At 40.5% G+C, this 20,502-nt stretch overlaps 1 protein-coding gene across 1 annotated transcript; it reads right to left on the bottom strand.

The window, feature by feature from the left end:
- Positions 1 to 5,613: 5,613 nt before the first annotated feature.
- On the bottom strand, positions 5,614 to 19,911 carry meis3 (myeloid ecotropic viral integration site 3). The gene is made up of 13 exons (XM_028044985.1): positions 19,545 to 19,911; positions 19,058 to 19,167; positions 14,496 to 14,635; positions 14,081 to 14,258; positions 13,929 to 13,979; positions 13,797 to 13,847; positions 12,506 to 12,655; positions 12,313 to 12,421; positions 11,292 to 11,437; positions 10,537 to 10,613; positions 9,026 to 9,084; positions 8,841 to 8,927; positions 5,614 to 6,789 (listed from the first exon to the last, which is right to left on the bottom strand). The coding sequence occupies exons 2-13, from the start codon at positions 19,067 to 19,069 to the stop codon at positions 6,590 to 6,592; spliced, it is 1,260 nt and encodes a 419-aa protein (XP_027900786.1). The 5' UTR covers positions 19,070 to 19,167; positions 19,545 to 19,911; the 3' UTR covers positions 5,614 to 6,589.
- Positions 19,912 to 20,502: the final 591 nt, after the last annotated feature.

Here is a 20,502-nt window from a genome sequence, read left to right as displayed (position 1 = left end):
TGCACATGCACTGAGAATGCACACATGTAAATAGTTATCCAGGGGCCCTCTTATGTAAATGTACACACTCGAAGTCATGGACACACGCATATGGAACTATCTCGCCTCTGCATCCTGAACGCCCCAGCCAACCAAATTTGCCTAATGAGACATCTGGCATTTTGCCTGCATGTGGATGCTGAGCCCAGAAACAGCTGGGTCATCTCACACACACACACACACACACACACACACCCACACCCACACACGCATGCACACACTTCGGCCTAAATCTGAGGAAAGTGCTGTGGTCCAGACTAAACTAGCCAGAACCCAATCTCACACTCTGACTCTCCTCTGAAACACACTTCTTTTACACATGTGATATATTATGCATACATGAGTCTGTTACACACTCAGCATGGCCATAAATTAGATATATGGCAGTGGTGACTGCTGGAGGAAAGGGTGCACTGAGAAGAGAGGAGTGGATGTGAAGTAAGGAGGAGGGGGGCAGATGGCTGTGGCCTGAGGCATTAGAGGTACTTGCAACTAAACACTGAGACTGCTGCAAACACACACATGCATACCTATATATATATACAGTATATATATATATATATATATATATATATATATATATATATATATATACACACAACCCAATCAACTTTCAGATTAATTCAGCTAATAATTATTTGATCACTTGGATAAATTCATAGACTTTATGTAGGACAATGAGCTCCGTCCCAAGATAGTCAGGTAGTTATTAAATATGAAACGAAACTTAAACATTTACATCAGGGAGTTTTATTTCCCCATAAAATAAACATAATATATTATTAATGCAGCTTTGTTAGCAAGAGATCTGAGCAGACTAAGAAATCTGATTAAAAATCTGTTTTTTTATCCATTTGAATATTCAATTGTTGTCTGCATGTAAATGTTGCAGATTTTGAAGTTTTCAAAGCAGTGTGAGGAAAGAAAAGATTAAAAATAAGCTTTGCTTTCGTTTGTTATTACTATTTGCCAATATTATGCTTTTTATTGTGTTATTTAAGTATATCTAAAAGCCTGGGAGATATTTGTGAAACACTGACAGAGACATCTAAAAACATTTACTGCTTTTATTGTCAAATTTGATTGAAAATAAAATTTTATTTTAATTTGAAAATCTAAAGAAAATTATTGTAAATGCTGCTTATTATAGTTCTCAATTAAATCATTATCCTCACATCAGGGATTCTCACAAAAGGGAAACTAGCTTTGCCCCGGAAAACTGTAATCAATGCAGCTCTGGTGCTTCACTAAGCTTCTTTTGATCCAAAGTTCATTGAATATTTCTGTTTTAATCCAAGTAAAGCCTCCTCCATGTTTCAGCCTGTCTTATTTCATATTAGATTTTTTAAATTGTGTTATTTTCCTGTTTGCAGCCCTTAAATCAGTCCAGGTGACACACACACACACACCCACACCCCCACAGTTAGGTTGCATCTTTACCATCCTGCACTGCTTTGTTCTTATCTGCCACATGTTCCCTACTCTACATGTTTGTGTCTTTGTCTTTCCGGCGGCCTTTCAGAGACTTTCACCATCCAGCAGCTTGCCTCTCTCACAGCTTGTCCGCACACAGACAATGAGGTTTCCCCCTGTTGCTTTTTTACTCCTTTCAGTCCTGCTGGAGCTTCGACATTCCCTCTAAAGTCATTCAGTTCCTCCCTGTTCTCTTCCTCCTTTCCCCGCTGCATTCCTCCGTTTCTTTTTTTACTTTCTCCACCCCTCCCTCTTCCTCACTCCCCCTCTTCCCTTTTCTCCCCCTTGTCTGAACTCTGACAGGTGTGTAATTGAATGATTAATGATCAGAAGAGTGACCCTCCTCCTACACACACACACTCACACACACCCACACACACAAACTGATTATGTTAAAATGTGATTTTACATATTTATATGCACACTCACACACACACAAACGGCCAGTTTTACACAGGTGTGCACATTTTCACATCTCACACATTCATATTACCCCAACAGCCCTAATGGTCAAAACCAGTAGGAGTCTTCAAACGAAATGAAACATAATCAGGACTGTTGCGATTCGCTGAGAGTGAAATATATGGAGACGTGTCGACACAGTGGCAACGCTGCACTGTTTCCTTAAAATGACAATCATATGGTTTTCATTTTACAGAGTTGTTTCCTTCAGAACTGGTGAAAATGTGCGTCACGCTTCAGTGTCTTTTTTGACTTTTGCTCAGCTGACTGAATTTTTCGAATTAGATCCTCAAAGAATACAACAGTCTCTCCAGGAAGTTGTAATGTTGCAAATCCCTTAATTATCAGCAAATGTTGTCCAACTTGCAATTTTCCCCAACAGCAAGTTGGGGGAAACTTGCTGTTTTCCCACAACTTACTTCCCTACTTTTTCTGCAAATCTGACCAATCACCTGAACGTTTCATGCATTTTCTTGTTTTCTGACCAATCACTGCAACTCAGCTTAATTTTGACCAGTCCAAAAATAACCAAAGTAAGCAAAAACACCTCAGAGGGGTGACTATATGTGAGTGAATAGGGTGAGTTCTTGACTTTGGGCTATTGCCCAACCAATCCCATATAATGAGTTTCATTTACAGTCAGTGAACAAGATATTGTCACTTAGTGCAAAACAATAAAACAAGAGATTCTAATAGGATTTCAATACAAAGGATTTAAAAAGAAATTAAATCAGACACATAATAATTTCTAATAGCAGGTTATCTATCTGAAGTTTAGCTGGGGGTCATAATAGCTCATACATTTTATAAGTTGATTAGCCAAAAAATATAGATTATAGCCGCAATCAAGAGAAACAGGACGCAATATGTAAACCTCAGCTAATTCTTTACAGAAAAAAATTATAAGTATGATGATTTATTAAAATACCTAGCTAGCCATCGGAATCCCAAATCCTTAGAAATGTATTTCCAGACTATATTAGAGACTTTCTTTCTCATCTGTCATGCAAGAGGTGTTACTTTTAGCCTACTTCATGTTGTCCAACAGGTCCTCGTGGTTTGTTGATTCTACAAACATAGCATAACAGTCATAAGGTCTGGATTTGGTTTATGAAATTAAGCCAAAACATCTGGCTAGTCACACAAATCCTTGATTTACGAAGGCATATATGTCGTAATGATCTGGAACATTTGATACTGATTAAAAAAATTAAAATAATATTTATCTAGCCATGATATAAAGCCAATGTTAAAAAATGAAAATCAATAGTCACTTTAGAGAATTCCTAATAAAAATAGTTCATAATTAGATATAATGTCTTTCCTGATCTCCTCCGGGTAAAAATGTGAAAATCTACGACACTTTAAGGTTCGAATTAATGAACGAAAAAAGACAAATTTTCTTGTTTGTCCCCAACAAGCTTTGCAGCAAGCCGGAGTTCAGCCTGCGGCTCTCGGAGGTCACAGTGAAGCAAACACTCCTCTGCTTTACATGACAGTGTGTTGGGAAACATGACGGGGGAAACAATCCGGCGTGGAGCTGGATGAGTAAAAGTGAGGCCAGAGTGGTCGAGGACCGAGCGTGTGAGGGGACAAATAAATGAAAAGTAGAGGGGCGCCTAGGTCAGGACCCGGTGCCAAGGAGAACAACCATTTCCTGTTGACCTCCCACTGAACTCTGGCCCCTGATCCCTCCCTCCTTCTCCAGGCTGATTGGGGGCAGGGAGGAGAGGGTGTGGTGTTCAGGGTCTGTTGTGTGGTTGCCGGGTTGTGGATGGATGAAGGAGGACGTATCAGTGGACGTCTGATGGAAGAAGAAAACTAGAATAGAAACACTGAGTATATAATGGCGTGGTTGAAGAAGGAAGTGTAAAAACAAAAAATTCTGAGCGTGGTTTAGGATTGGGAATAATGATCTGAGAGCTACTCTGTGCTTTAAAGCGTTTGGAGAAATTCAGTCTCCTGGCTGTGAAGTTCCAGTGTGTGTGACAGATCGCTGCAGCTGCAGCCTGAGGCCTCCATCAGAGATAAAACAGATAGTTATGGAGCAGGGAGGGACATGACTTATGACTGCAGAAAAGGAGGAAGATCACACTATTTTTCAGGGAAAGCTGCTTTTGAAGTGAATGGCTGAGATGTTTATCATGAATGTTTTAATATCTCAGGGGTGGAAAAAAAGATCCCAGCCGTGTGAAGGGCTGTAAATTCAGAGCAAACACAAACATGAAGTCTGTTTTATATTTTCAGGGTGTTAGAGTTTTTGCTTTAAGCATTTCTGCAACATTTCTATCAGTTTTAACACGAAGATCCACTCAGTTCATCATCAAAAATAACAGTTGCTTTTCTGAGTTTGTGACATGCAGTCATATTCAAGAAATAAGAATATTATTTAAGAGTTTATTTAGTTTAGGTAACTCAATACAGAAATTGGAGCTTATTTAAAAGTGTTTTTTTACCGTTTTAATAGGTTGGTATTTTGAAAAGGTACTTTTAATCTAATATCATGTTGCCTCATTAAAACACAGATTCCAATTAGCTAAATATGAATGTAAGGAGTATCCATGAATTGCAAAAATCTATTTAATATCTGTTTTGTTTATTTGTTTTACTTAACTAATTAAATAAAATTACAACTGAAGATTGCATGATTAACTAAACACTTATTCTACTACATATCACAGGTGGGCTTCATTGAAAATATGTAAGCTCTCCCCTAACACTCGAGTGTTTTTCCTCTTATATTGTACTTTTTCTGAAGCAAGTAAAATGTCAACCTTTGTTTAATTAATTTTAATGTTTCTAAATTAAAATGTGGTAAACTGTAAACCAGTCATGCTGTTACATGTTTTTTTTTGTATTCTGGATGCTGGCATTTGTAGTTACTGAGCAAAAATATCCACAAGGTGAAAGAGTAAGAAACAGAGAATTTATTATTGAACTTTGATGCAGTCATAAACATGATGTTGTGACCAATGAAAGGATCTCCTTTATGCTGTTTCATTTGCTGTTCTGTGATTTTTGAAGCTATTCACACATCTGCAACTTTTCACATTTTGTCACACATCCCAGTAGATCAGCAGTTCCTGAATCTGAGTCCATCTGTCACACACCACTGCACCCTGAAAGCCACTTTCAGCAAATCCTGTTTCATGACACTTAGCTTTAACTTCATCACATCTAGAGTTGCTGCCATGTGATTGGCTAATTTTGTCTACCTGCAATTCAAATGAGGATGAATCTGAAGTAGGATTGTATTGGAATCCCAGTCAAATTACATTATGTATTATAGTAATACATTTTTCCTAATTTTCTTGAAATGTACCTTGAGATTATGGGGTAGGGGTTGTTCATAAATTCTACATACAAGGGGGAAAATGTAAAAAAAAAAAAAAAACATAAAAGTTACTGTATTAATTTATTTTCTTGAACTCTCAGCCTGATATTTGTTCTGGCTGCAGTCGTTTTGGACATAAACTCAAAAGTTGTTTTGAGTTTATGCACATTTTCTTCCTGGAGAATGTCTGGAGCTGCAGTGACTGATCAGCAGGTTGAAATATAATTTCATTCAAAAATATAAGATTCATTATTTTCACCAGCTAAACCGATCATATCAAACAAACAGATGACAAGTGACAAGGCTTACAAAAAACATTTTAATACTTTAAGTTGTTTTTTTTTTCACCATCATCATTCAGAAATTCTTCAGCGGTCCAAGCAAAAGCAGAGAAGGAGCCGAATGTCTGAAGAGTCCTTTGGCTGCAGCTTCCCTCTCACACAGCTGTGACAGTTGACGGTGGACTGGAAATGCTTGCAGAAGTCCTTCTGTATCTGTGTGTGTGTATGTAGGCGTGTGTGTGTGTGTGTTAGAATGGCTTTCTGTGTCGTGTCTGTTGCTTTGTCTATCAGTGAGTTGGAGGAAAGCTTCTAACGGACGGCTGCTGGCGCCTTAAGGAGGTCAGTGGTGCGAGAGCGAGGCAGACTGGAAGTCATTCAGAGTGTTTAGCTTCATGCTGAGGAAGAGCACTAACATTTCAACAAGCTCACATGAAGCTGCATCTGCCTGGAGTGGCACACATAAATATAAAAATATAAAAAAAAACTAAAAAGAAAGCTTTAAATAAAGTGTGTGTATGTGTGTGTGTTTCTGACGGTCGGGGTGTGCAGGAAGACGTGGCGGCTGTGAGGAAGGTTTGGCTTGCAGGATCGAGTCCCGTCCAGTAACATCCAGGTGGTTGTGTTTCTGAGCCGGTTGTCCTGTGGTTCAGGAGGCATGATGGGAAGTGTAGTTTAAAGCATGTGTCTCACCCACAGGACACAGTGGAGACATTTGAAGAGGAGGAAGCACTTCTACTCAGAGAGGTATGGCTTAAACCTGTGGGTCCAGACTCAGGAGTGTCGGTGAAATGTTTACTTGCGGGGGTGTGTGTGTTTTTGTCAGTCGATCAGCTACATTAAGGTCAGTGTCTCTCAGTGAGGAATGTAAACTTTTGGAGCAGTTTGTCTTTAAATAGGGTACTGGATCAGCCATTACACACACACACTCCACACACTCACATTCATACAGTAACTCTTTTACACCCACACACACACGCCCACCCTCTGCTCCCCCAGACAGCTAGTGTGCGTGTATGTCCAGTCCTTGGGCGATGAGCGGCTCCGCGGGGTGTGCATGCGGCGGCGGGTGGAGCAGCATGGCGGGGTGGGGGTGTGGGCCAGGGTACGAGTGGAGGGACGTTCCTGGGTGGGGGGGGTAACCCGACTGGGACAGCAGAGCGGCAGGGTACTCGCCCTGAAGAGAGGACATTCCTGGTAGACCTGGTGGAAAGTAAACGAAATATATTTAAGATTTAGACTGCATGATGTGAAATCTACACCTGAGGCATCATATTTTTATCCATCACTACAAATCACAATTACTATCTGTTTGGAGCCTGTTTTGATCAAACAAAAATGTAAAATTGTTTTGTTTACATCAGAATAAAAACTAACCTACATGACTTTTGTCTGAACTGATAGTTGTGGTTGGTCTGAAGAGGTTGCTAAATTATTTTCCCTTTGTGACTTAAATAATATTTATATGAATAATTTAAAACTAAATATAACCAACATGTGTAAAGATCAGCAGTGGAAGGACATTTGCAGGAAACCCAAAGTCAGAACTTGCATCCAAATGAAGGTTGCCTTCAACTGTTTGTAAAGTTAAACATGAAAAGAAGACAAAAACCTCTATGTGGTAAGTTAAGAAGTGGTAGTCTGCATCTGGCGATTAAAGCGGTAAGGTTCAAAGGGTTGCAAGAAGATAAACAACTGCCCAATTTATTTTTAGGAACAGTTCAGGATTTTTGAAGCAAGATTATGTTAAAATGTTGCATGCAGTTAGTATCTTAGACAACAGCAGGACAAATATTGGTGTCTTTATACTTATACTTTATGAAGTATAAGTGAAGATCAGCTGGTCCTGAAGGCTGAAGCTAACAGTTTTAGAAAGTAGTGGCTCGCTGACACTTTGGATAGCCTGAAAAAAAGTATTCACTCCACCTGTTGCAAATTCACACACAGATTTATGTGTGAGGTCATTGCGTTTCACCCTGCTGGACCTCAGAGAGGGCTCGTGGATGCCAAGAGTGGCTACATGCAGATGAGGACCAAGATTTCTGCCAGGTTCAAGGTTCAATCTCTGTCAGCATTCTAGCCGAAGAGTTACAGTGCAGCTAACCTACGCAGTTCACCAAAGCTGAAGATTCCCAGAACTCTGCTGAGAAGTCATACTTCTCACAGATAACCCCGATGTAAAAGGCAGAGACTCTTTTGATGATTGAGAACGGATGCTGAATGTTGGTGAAGAGGGCTCATGTCTACTTGTTTTTCTTATTCTTACGAGAATTATTTAAAGTGTTGGTTGAGTTACCAACTTTACTTGGTGACTTAGAGTCCAAGCTGGACTTTTAACCATATTATGTATTTTCCAGAGACATTGTGCCATTTTATAGCACAAGAAAGTAACTATGTTACCATCAGTTGTTATAAAAGGCTGTATATGTCAAATATGAATTAAAAGAAGTTTGATTTTGTAAATTGAAATTGGGTCTCTGTCTCTTTAAGAAGCTTCTGAGTAATCTGACACTCGTCACAACAATGCTTCTCATGATGCCGTTTGCAACCGTTTTTAGGAGGGCTGGACTGAGAAATTGTTCGTATGATGAGCTCATCAGTGGTGCTTTTCTGAGAGCAGTTGTTGAGGTAACCCCGAATGGTTGCCATTGGAGATTCACAGCTTTCTAAAACATGTATGAAAGAATAAAAGCAACACTCCAGGTATGTTTTTGATGAGGGAACAACATCGCATGAAAAAATGTCTCCACCCCCCTTTACGACAAACATCAGTGACTTATATAAATGCTGTTTTATCTGTATCCCATCTGCACTGGGCAGCTGTTTACACCTGATGATTACTCACTCAAGAATAAAAAAGGAGGCAGTATGCCACCTATGATCTAATATCCAAAAAATATTCTGTTTTTTTTTTAATAACTAGGCTGTGGTATGTGATCTTAACAGCTGTAACTGGGGACAAAATTGAAGACGACGAATATTTTTAACTTTAAGTAAAAGAAAATATTTCCTCAGATATCGCTGAGAAAACTGCAGTAAAGTGTGCATCTGTCAGGGACTATTTTCAGCAGCAGATAATCCCACGGTCAGCGCTCTGGTGAATATTTTCAGCGGCAGCATGGTGTCTGAGGTGGGCTGACTCACATAAAACTAAAGAGTCTCACAGTAAGTGTGTGACTCTGATATTTGCGTGTTAAACTGCGTGTAGATAAAAGCATTCTTTACGTCAGAGCGGTTGAATCAGCCGGTTGTACCTGCCGTTCGAAGCCCCAGGTGGGCCTGTCCGTCGAGGCCGTAGCCTCCCAGTGCAGCTCCCTCTGGACTATAGGGACCACCCTGACCTGGGAGACAACACACACACACACACACACACACCATCAGACACAAATACTCACTCAGACACATCACATATATACATAAAGACTGGCTGAACACTGACCTGAGCGGTTTGACTGGTCAATCATCGGCTGAACTATTCTCCTCCGAGCGTTGATGAACCTGGACGAAGCAAGAGACATGAAGACAGGATGTGGAGAGAGAGAAAGAGAGAGAGATGGACAAGGTCGACTGTTAATGGAGAAAAAGGCAAAGAGGGAGACTATTAACCTTTTCCCTTTTACAAGCACTTAACCCTTTCAGAGAGCAGAGTAAATCAACGTTAGGGCAGAGAGCGTATTGATCCGCCCTGTGATAATTGATTGATCTGCATTGATCGGCTCACTTTGTGTGCTGCTGCTGTGGCGAAGGTACACATAAAAACATGTAAGCTACAACATGAAGGAAATCTTTCGATCGGCGTGAAACAGAATAAAAAATTCTTATACACAGAAAAGGAGGCACTTGGAAAACGTTTTCTGGAAAGCAGAACTACATTTAAGTCTGCGGCCGTGAAACGGAAACTGAGAAGCACTAAATAATCTGATTATTGGATATTGATCCGTAGTTTCATTTTATGGGCAACAGGATTTTACTGGACTGCAGCACGAGGGAAAAAATGCTTTGCAGTACGTTTTTCTCTGCGTCATAAACTATGCTCCAGTGAACTAGATTATAATGCTCTTTGAGAAAGTCTTGAAAAGCTGTGACCTTTTTTTTTATCGACACTAAATGTGAGCATTATAAAACACTTCGTATCGGCTTTAAAGTATTCATACCCCTTGAACTTTTCACATCAACTTATAGTGGGATGTATTTTATTGGGATTTTGCATCATAGTGCATAATTGTGAATAAGATAGAAAATGATCCCTGAGTTTCAACATGTTTTGCTAAACAAATTAAAATGTGTTTCATGCACTTTCCAAAGTCTGTACTTCGCAGCTACAGCTAATCTAACAGCTTTGTTTATTTAGAGATTGAGAATCTGCCCTATTTTTCTTTGTTAAATAGTTAAATCTCAGTCAAATTGGTTTGAAAACATCCTTGAACAACAGTTTTCAAGTCTTTCTTGGTTTGATTCAGATCTGGACCTTGACTGCCAGATGAGTAGGATTTAAACAATATTATATAAACAATAATATTGGATGGGGATGTGCACAGATACCAGCAGAAATACTTATACCTCCTTGTATACATGATGCTTTTTGTTAACTACTGTTTTCCAACAAACCTGGATTTATACTGAGCAATACCATTTTGTTGTTATAAATGTTTTATGTTTTCTGGATACAATCTATTTTATTTATGTGGATCATTATGTACAGGGGTTGACCATAAATGCAAAACCACACTTTTATTTGTAAAATATTTTAATAACCATGTGTAATTCTCCTTCCACCTTAAAATTATGCACTACTTTGTGTTGATATCTCACATAAAAAAAACAATAAATTACACTAAAATCGTAATTTACCAAGATGTGGAGAAGTTCAGCTCTTAAACAAGAGAGTTTGACTGATTATTGGAAAGCCGCGGGGCTGGGATTAGTGTATTGATCGAGCAAAGCACTGACCAGTTGTTGACCTGTAAGATGGTCAGCCCCGTATCCTGCGACAGCTGCTTCTTCTGCTCCTCCGACGGGTACGGGTGCTGGAAACATAGAGACACACACACACACACACACACACACACATGGATGGATGGAGAGTGGAAAGTAAAGCAAATCAAAGCCAGGCCCTGAGGTGTGTTGCTGGCAGCAGTGAGACGACTGATGGGAGAATCCTCCCAGAGAAACATGAAGCCTCACCTTAAACCCAGACTGAAATAATGTGTGTGAACTCTCAGTGTGGATTCTGAAGACCCTTCATCTAAATTCCCGTCTGCTCTCACATTTAAAGCCTCACTAAGCCCACTAACTCTGTCTCTTTTTCCCTTTCCACCGCGCACGCAGACACATACTGCAATAATTGGAGTGAAGCAACATTTGACCTGCCTCATTTAGTAGCTAATTACTAATCTAACCACCTTACCAACAATTACACACTCCATTTCTATCACTTCTAATATGAGCATATTCACATAATCACTTAATCCCCCAGTTTTTCATTTAATTTAATTGACCTCCATCGCACACTCGCTTCCCTTCTTTGTCTAAACACTGTGACGTTTTTCCCACAGTAAATCCTCTGCGCAGTAATCACTCTCCCACCACTGTACACAAGCCCTCTTTGTTTGCCTATATGTCTGCAGGGGTGGCCCTAATGAATGCATTTCAAATGTGGATAATTTGGACAATAGGTGATCGAAAAAGGACAATGAGAAGCTCACCGACAGGTGCTGGAAGAGCCACGCTCTCATGATGTTTGTGGCCACTTTGGGGAAGATGCCCCTCTTCTTGTTGTTCCTCCTGTCCCGGTCGCTCTCGTCCTCCTCCCCCGTGCTGGGGGAAGCCACTCCCCCATCGAGACCGTCGCCTGCAAGAGCGACCTTAACGTCATTGCATGTCGGCAAACGGACGTATTCATACACATCCAGCTGATATACAGCTCTGGAAAAAATTAAGAGACCACTGCAAAATGATCAGTTTCTCTGATTTTACTCTTTATATGTATATGTTTGAGTAAAATGAATATTGTTCTTTAGCTCTATGAACTACTGACAACATATCTCTAAAATTCCAAGTAAGAATTTTGTATTTTTGCAGAAAATGGGAAATGGTAAAAATAATGAAAAATGCAGTGCTTTCAGACCTTGAATAACGCAAAGAAAACAATCTCATATTCATTTAGAAACAACAATTCTAATGTTTTGACACAGAAAAAGTTCAGAAATCAATATGTGGTGGAATAATCAAGAGGTTTTCAATGGGGTTCAGTACAGTGGGCTCTTAATTGTTTCCAAAGCTGTATAGAGGATTTTGTTTTTATGGCACAACTTACAAAGTCATCTGATTGGCACCCACTGCATGCAGAACTGACATGTACATTCATATCCAATAAAGTAAAATATTCATTCATATGAGGCCCATTTGTCATATTAAAGTATCTTTTGTTAAAGCTGCAGAATGTAACTTTAAAAATATTATGTTTTTCATATATGTTTGTGTGTTTTTGTGGCTCAGGGGACGTCAGATTTATGAGTTTTATCCAACCGCAGCTCCATTGTCATTGATGAATATTTGTCTGAATGAGACTTTTATACAACCATAAAGGCTAAAATTTGCTATAGAAATGCAGATCATCAAGCAGTTTACAAGACTTACTGGCTGTGTCAGACATTTGCCAAACATTTGGTCACATCTTTGTTTGCAATATTTTCCAGCAGAAGTCGTGTGAACATGTGTGCAAACCTGCGTCGCTGCAGTTGTCCCCTGTGCTGTGTGAGGGCAGCCCACAAGTGCCTGGTGTTCCTAGAGGCGTAGTGGCACATTCATCTGGCTCCCGTAACCACGATGCATTCTGCAGAGCAGAGAAAAGGATGGAGGAGAGAATGCTAGACAAAAAACTGCTGCAAGGGGCCATAAAAATGATTGGGTGTCTCACCTGTTCTGACAGACTGGTGCAGGAGCCGCCAAAGTCCTCCATGTCCGACTTGGAGCCGCCCTCCCGCTCATCCAGCACCAGGTCAGTGGGCATCTTTCCCTTCAGGCAGGTGATGTAGCGATGGCAGAAGTTATCACACAGGTCGTGCACCTTCAGAATGAAATTATGTCTTATTATGGTTGACATCAGTTTGCAATTATGTGCTGAAAGTTTTACCAAAAGAAATTTGCCTTTCAGTTTTAAGACATTAACATTTTCTGATGTATGTTCAGCTTTTTTCTTTGCTTTATTTTCTCTCCTGGATAACCAACTAAGTACATTTACTAGAGAATAACCGATCCACATTTCACCAGATGTCTGGTTATCTTAGATGTCTGATCTGCTAATTCTGTTTTCATTTCTGAGATGCGACAAGAAATCAGCAGATTTTTAGGTAAATTGGCTCTAAAATTTCAAAATTGTGATTTTTTTTTCAATGTAAAATATGTAAGAGCTAACATGTTGTGCTAACAACAACACTAACAAGGAAATGCGAGATATGTAATTTCTAGAGAAGTACGTCAGCTGTTCTCCAACCGAGAGTTTGATGGTCATCTTTGTTCTTTAAACTTTGATTTTAAAAAATTTTTTTGTTTTTTACACGACTTTTCAAGAAACAGTCTTCTCGTTTTCAAGGAGGCACTTCCTCCCACTCACTTTGGTGGCATTTCCTCAAACTAGAAAAGGAATACATATTTACAATCAACTTCTGCAGGTGCCAGGAATATACTGAGTATATCAAAGCAAAGTCTCTCCGTTTTATCATTTTGAGCTTCCAACAACAGCTAGTTAGAAAATCTGCCAGGTTAGGAAATTTCAGGTTTTCATTTTTATTTTTATACTGATGTTTGCATTTAGTTATGCTGACCACAATGAGAACTAGTCGAGATGCTAAAGACAATTCAGAGTGGCAATTCTATTATCTCTTCACCTGACACTTCAGTTTTATTGTTTAAAAAACAATGGCTGCTCAAGGCAGGAAGGTAAGAAAGAGAAATGTTAAACACGATTAAATTCTTAGGGAAATTAGCTAAAGTCAGTATCAGCGAAAATACAAACACCAGAAATCTTCCTCAAATTTCAAAGAGTAATGTTTGTTGATGCGTTCACAGACCAAATAATGAATCTGAAATACAAATCCGACAGTTCAAGCTAAACATAAATATATTTACACAGAATGAAACTAAAGAGTTATTTAAAATCTGAGATAAATTTGCACATTTTAATAACAACATGTTGGGATTTGACCAACCTTCTCTAGTTCCAGTAAATGAAAGCGAAGAACCTGTATGGCCTGGATCATCTGTTGGAGAGGATTATCATGTTAACATCTCTCACAAAGTGCATTTTAAAATCTAGCAAGTTGTCAGTTCACAAGTCATACCAAGTTGTCCAGCTCAGGATTGGAAGAAAAAATGGGCTTCTCAGAGCGAATCTGCAACACACATTCAGGATCTCAGCACAAAACGCTTAAAAAAACAACAACAAAAAAAAAAGCTTTGCTGTTCCCCTGTTTCCTGGTCGGTGCTCACCCACCTGCTTGGCGAAGGCGGCGATGTCGTCGTTGAAAGACTCAGAGGAGCAGACGTCGCTGTGGTTGGCCATGCCGGGGAGGTGGGAGGTGGCTGAGAGGGAGGAGGAGGAGTCCCGAGGGGAGCAGGTGGCCAGCTCACACTTCTCAAACACTAAGGCCAGCAGTGGAAAGAGTGGGTGACTGCACACACACACGCACACACACACACATGAACATAAACAGTTAACATACTGGACATAAACACCGTAACAGTTGGTATAGAGAACACATGATACAGAACATGATACACAAACTGTACACCACAGTATGTATGAAGCAGACAGCTGTAAACACTTCACACGTATTTTCACATTTAGCATGCACTGTAAATACAAACTGCATGTCGGTTCTGCTGCCAGGTCACATAAATCCTCCTACCCATAGATCTGGTCCTTGTGGTGTTTAAGGGAGTCAGGGATGGCGGGGCCGTACTGCGGCGGAGGAAGCGCCCTGACGTCGTCCCCGTACCCCCCCACCGACATGCCCTCCGACCCTGAGTAGTGCACCAGTTCTTCATACTGAAACACAATTAGACGGAGAGACAGAAAGAGTGAGACACACTCAACATCTGCGGCCATGCGACACGAAATCTCTCTGTTATTTTATTATGTGACAAATCTGTCAGGGGGACCAGAGCTACACAGCTTACTGGACTGCTGTACCGTTGGTAAACATGATGCGATTTTATAATTTAGGAGCTTTTGTGTGTGTGCCTCTGCAGGGACTGTGAGCTGTGGTTTGATCAAAAATTAACTATTGCCACTGCCTTTTATGTTGCTTGCAATGCTGTTCTTTGTGTGCAAGTTTACCCGTTTTTCATGTCCTGCAACACACTGAACTTTTTCACATTTTGGCACAATACAGGCACAAACCTTTAAGGTATTTTATTGAGCTTTTATGGGTGAGATCAGGAGTCAGCAACCTTTACAATCCAAAGGACCATTTTTGACCTCAGACCAGAAAAATAAAACTAACTTAAAGCTTCAAAGGTCCTTTTGAAAAAAGACAACTTGTAATTTTAGATAAATATCTACTAAAGAAAATATGCTGTCATTTTTAAAGAACCACCATTTTATTTAAAATGTTTAGGTTTTTAAAAAAAACAGAAAAACATCAAACTTTTGCAAAAGTTGATGAATATAGTCTCCAGTATAATGTTGATATTGTTGAAAAGTTAAACAAAAAAGCACTTTGTTTCCAACCAAATGCAAGAAAAAGAGATCTCAGAATTATCACCTGTACTTTTAGAGTTGTTCTGTTGCGGAAATTAAATGCAATTAATCCATGAAGAAAACAATAAACTGCTAAAACCTGAATTTATTATCATAACTATACTTATAGGTATTAGTCTGGCTGTGAGGCTGCAGACTCCTGTGTTAGCTCAACACAGAATAACACATCATTGTGACATGGAAAGGAAATTTCATGACTTTAGATGTTAATGTTCTGTGTTATTTTCTAGTCAACCTTTTGCTGCATTTATAGCTGAAAGTTTTTTGTGGTATGTCTCCACCAACTTTTCACACTGAATGTTTTGCTCACACTTCTTTGCAAAATACTTCAAGTTCAGTCAGACTGTTTGGATGAGGAAGTTCAATGTCTTGAGCAGATTCTCCTATGGATTTAGGTCTGAACTTTGACTGGGACAATCAAATCTATCTTGGCTTTCGCTTGGAGCGGCTTCCTTGTCTCTGCTGAAGACTTTGCCATCTTTTCAGTGATGTACAGTGTTAGTTTTCTGCCACATGCTCTGCTATGCATGTAGGCCGAGAAGTCCAAATTAGGTCTTTTCTGAGGAGAGGACCATCCTCCACCGCTCTGTCCCCTACAAGGCACACTGCAAACTGGCTGTTTATGGATTTCCTTCAACAATTGTCTGTGGCAACAAACTTTACAAACTCCATCCTAAAATCTAAACCAGACGAAGCCATGCTGAGACATCCCTCATGAGCCCGCTGCGAGATCCTCACATGGGGCCTGCTCACACACAAGCAAAAACCACCATGAAGCAATGAATCAGGAGCACATATGGGACGCTCCCAGGCACATGGCACAGACAAATTCATAAGGAAAACACACGCTCAGCAGCAGGCCGTCAGGGCGCACATTTCATGAATAAACACATCAGTCTGAGTGTGTTACGGAGCTAATCTGAGCCTGTTCGCTGCTCCTGCATGTCTGTGCTCAGGTCAGCAGATATGCTTCTGTTTCTCTTTCTGATGGATTAAAGGGACACAGGTCACAGTCCCACAGGACTGCTGGGATCACAGGCGCACAACTCAAACGCACACCTTTCACTTCACTGTTGTTTTAACCAAGCCACGGTGTGCTGACTCTGGCTTTCTTCTGTGGAGTCTACAGGAAGAATATTGCAGCGGCTTACAGCTGAAATATGAGGCTCAAAAAGACAGCTTCTCTACAGCCGCTGACCTGTTTGGAGCCACTAAACATTTCAACAAAGCTCAGCGACAAAGACATTTTGACCCAAAGTGTCTGATTTCTGCTAATTTTGACTCCATGACTGTACAACCTCTGGTGAAACAAAAGTTACACTGAATATTGTAACAAAGCTATTTTCTGTCTTTTTTAAAACTGAACTAAAATAGTCCCCCTCCACATCCACGCATTGCATCCCTGCTAGCCTTCTGCTGAACCCTACTTCTGTCCTAAATGGCTAATCCAATGGTTCGGGGCCCCATATGGTCACAGAAAGCACCTGCTCTGAGGCCCAGTCCCGGGACACCTTCTCGTTTTATGGTGGCCGGCTATTAAAACAATCACCGCTATCAGATTGCGCGTCTCTCTTTACGCACGGAGCGGCTCGGGTTTCTGTGCGTCAGGAGGATCAAAGCGCGAGCTCAGACGCTGAATTTCAGGAATTTGTATGTATAAAAAAAATAAAAATAAAGCAACAAAACCGTTTAACAACTCTGCTGTTTTCAATGGAAAAGTTATTAAAAGCAATTTAGGCTTGATGAGTCTGCGTCAGCTGCTGTAACGACATTGGGATCAGAGCGTCTGCTAGAGAATAACGCAAATATACGTCTCAGTGCTCGGCTTAATGTCGCGTTTAATGAAAGAGGAGCTGAGCTGATAAACGAAACGTAGTTCTTAACAGGAAATACTACAGTAAAAATCAGTTAGTCGGACGACATTATGCTTCATGACGTGGCTCAGTTTGTTTTGTTTTTTAAATGGCGGATTTGATGTTAATTTCACACGCAGAAAACATTAGAGTATATTTCAAGATTTTCGCCTAACTTTATAACATATTTAAGTGTAGAAATTGATATTTCAATCCATGTTTAATAAGCTAAAAAAAAAAAAAAAAAAAAGCTAAAAACTTTGGAATAAATTCAAACCTAACGTGTGAAAACTTCGGGATGAAGGGAAAACATCTTCACGTAAATATGTTTGGAGTGATAAACCATGCTGATGATTAAAATCTATTAATTTAAGCTCATAAACATGTATGTAATAAGCACATTAGAAATTAAGACATTCTTAATAAACTGCAAAGAATTTCACATGGAGCACACACAAAGGAACCTGTTGCAGACTGGAGCGCCTCCAAACAAGATTTTACGCAGCGTTTTATCCATGGAGACAAGGCTATTTATCCAAATAAGATTAATCCAGTATGGCTAGATGCATTTTTATTCCTACAAAAAATTGAAGACTTGTGTTCCTGAATTAGCTGGCCTTGATAAAATCTCAGTCTTTAGTTTTAAATATCACGCATGCACTATAAAAATAGATTTTTGTACAGCATTCAATATTGTAAATCAAAATTATAAATTTTTTAAAACAAATATTAGTTTCTAAATGTCATTTTCAATCATGGTTAAAGTCTCACAACATCGATTGCCATCAATACGTTTAGACTTTTAAATCAAACTTTCACTGAAATTGTTGCTTCAGTTGTTTTCATCCTGTGCCCAGCAGAGAACAGGAAGGTTGCTATGTTCATATTGGTGATTTTATGAATAATTTATCAGCTTAGTTAAACTTAACTATTAGATGACTTATGGGTGAGAAAGTAAGTAAAAAAGTAGTTATTTGAGCCTTAACTCTGGGGATCTTTATTCATCTCAGCTATGCCTCATAGGTAAAATATTTCCATCTCCTTGATGGAGCAGCTAAAGAAATGTTTATTACTTCACGAACATTTTGTACCTTCATCACAAGCCAGTAATTTTACCATGTTTCTTGCTTGCAGGAGGCAAAGCGCTTAAAAGTCGTTTTGTCAGTCGTTTTAGATTCAGTGGGTGTTCACATCTACTTTTTAAAACCCCTGCCTGTTTTCACACGGCTGTGGTTTTCTGTCTGCACACCCTACATCCTCTAATTGCTCTGTTCTCAGTAAGAGGAGCTCAGTCCGCCTGCTGCCCCTTCAGCCTCAGCCCGTTCCTCCTCCTCCTCCTCCTCCGCCGCCACCACCACCGAGCCTCTGAATCAGTGTAGCAAAAAAACTGACCTACATACCGAGCTGAAGAGCTGTATCTCCTCTGTTCTGCCCTGCCTTTTAATGACCAACTCTCTAACCCTTAACTGACTGGCATCAAACAGTCTGAAATCAGGGCCTTTTATTTCAAGTTGCCTCATCCATAATCGCCACTGAATGGAAGTTTATGGCTAAAAGTGATTTTAAAAGTGCTTGAGAATGAAATGTGTTGGCCTATTTTGGAGGTTTGCGATCATGCTTCCATGCATAAAGTAATAAACACTCCTTTTACGGTATTTCCCCCCTAAACATAAGCTGATGCATGCCACTTCCAGCCCACTGGTCTCTCTACTGGGCCTTGTGGGTTTTTGTGGCGGCTGTCCACTGCAAACAAACCTCCCAGCCATGTGCTCCGGTTTTGATGCTTTAAACCCGATCAGACTGTTCTAACCCACACCTTCTCACATGAATTAATAAAGAAGCCGATGAGACCTACCCTTTTCTCCATGCGACTCGACAGCCAGACCTACGCCGGAGAGGATGATGCGCTGCTCGGCTGTGCTCCAGCGATCCTTCCCCCCTCCCTTCCTCTCTGTCTCCGGGCTCCTGGAAATCAGAGTGCATTTGCTTTTATTTATTTTATTTTATTTTATTTTTTTTCTTCTTCTTCATAAACGAATCAGTAATTAAGTTGTGAGCACGATCAACACGGAGACAGAACAGCCCGCAAGGAGTCAACACAAACATTAAGTGAGCGGAGAGCCGCTGTGTTTACTCCCTGTCCATCGCGTTTTATGTTACAACATAATGATGGCACTGGAGGTTTTTATATGGGCGGCTGATGACCGCCTGTGTAAGCCTAATGGTTTATAATGCGCTCAAAGGTAATAAAGGCATTAACTGATTCCCGTTGCCTATTAAATGCTACTGCTTGGCGAGTAGGAAGCCTACGGAGCTCCGGTAGAAAGCGTGAAATGTCCCACCGAGACGTAAATATCCAGTCCGGTTCGGGCCGTGTCCGGTGTGGGATTCCGGGGAGGTGAAAGGGGAGCAGCGGCTTCCTGCAGCGCCTCGCCTCCGCTTGGTGCGCCTCCCGCTCCGGATGGCTGAGGGATGATGCTCCGTGCTTCTCTTAGCGGCGTCCTCCCCCCCTGCTCTCTCCTGCTTTTTGGCTCTCTGCGCTCGCTGTCCGCGCAGCAGCATACGGCGACAAGCTGGAAAATGTCACGGCCCGGAATGAGCGATGGTGTTTTCACCCTCAAGAGGAGAGAAAGGAGGAGGATGAAGAAGAGGAGGAGGAGGAGGTGGAGTGACACTGGTGGTGGCAGGGCGGGTTGCGGGAAGGTTTCTGGGGGTCAAAACGCGACGGGATCTCTTTCCCCCCGCCCCACCCCCCTTCCACGCACTCCACCCATCCCTCCCTCTATTCCACCATCCCACCGCTCCCTCCTTCTATCACACACACAAAAAGCCAGCGAAGAACATCCACAATGTTTACCCCTTTTTACATCTCCTCATTGTTTTCTTCTTCTTATATAGAAGAAGAAAACAATCTATATATACAGTACAGACCAAAAGTTTGGACACACCTTTCTAATTCAATGGGTTTTCTTTATTTTCATGACTATTTATAAGGCAAGAAATCCCACTTATTAACCTGACAGGGCACACCTATGAAGTGAAAACCATTTCAGGTGACTACCTGTTGAAGCTCATCAAGAAAATGCAGAGTGTGTGCAAAGCAGTAATCACAGCAAAAGGTTGCTACTTTGAAGAAACTAGAATATAAGGGGTATTTTCAGTTGTTTTACACTTTTTGTTTAGTGCATATTTCCACATGTTATTCATAGTTTTGATGCCTTCAGTGTGAATCTACAATGTCAATAGTCATGAAAATAAAGGAAACTCATTGAATTAAAAGGTGTGTCCAAACTTTTGGTC

Source organism: Xiphophorus couchianus, chromosome 18 (genome assembly GCF_001444195.1).
Source record: "Xiphophorus couchianus chromosome 18, X_couchianus-1.0, whole genome shotgun sequence".
NCBI classification, from domain to species: Eukaryota; Metazoa; Chordata; class Actinopteri; order Cyprinodontiformes; family Poeciliidae; genus Xiphophorus; species Xiphophorus couchianus.
Note: the sequence above shows the minus strand (reverse complement) of the source record. Positions and strands in the feature narration are given on the sequence as shown.

What these genes read in the sequence shown, in the direction of transcription:
- meis3 (XM_028044985.1), bottom strand. An exon ending in CACAAGGACCAGATCTATGG is followed by an intron (nt 14,259 to 14,495) that starts GTAGGAGGATTT and finishes GTGTGTGTGCAG; the next exon opens with TCACCCACTCTTTCCACTGC. An exon ending in GCACCAGTCTGTCAGAACAG is followed by an intron (nt 12,422 to 12,505) that starts GTGAGACACCCA and finishes TCTGCTCTGCAG; the next exon opens with AATGCATCGTGGTTACGGGA.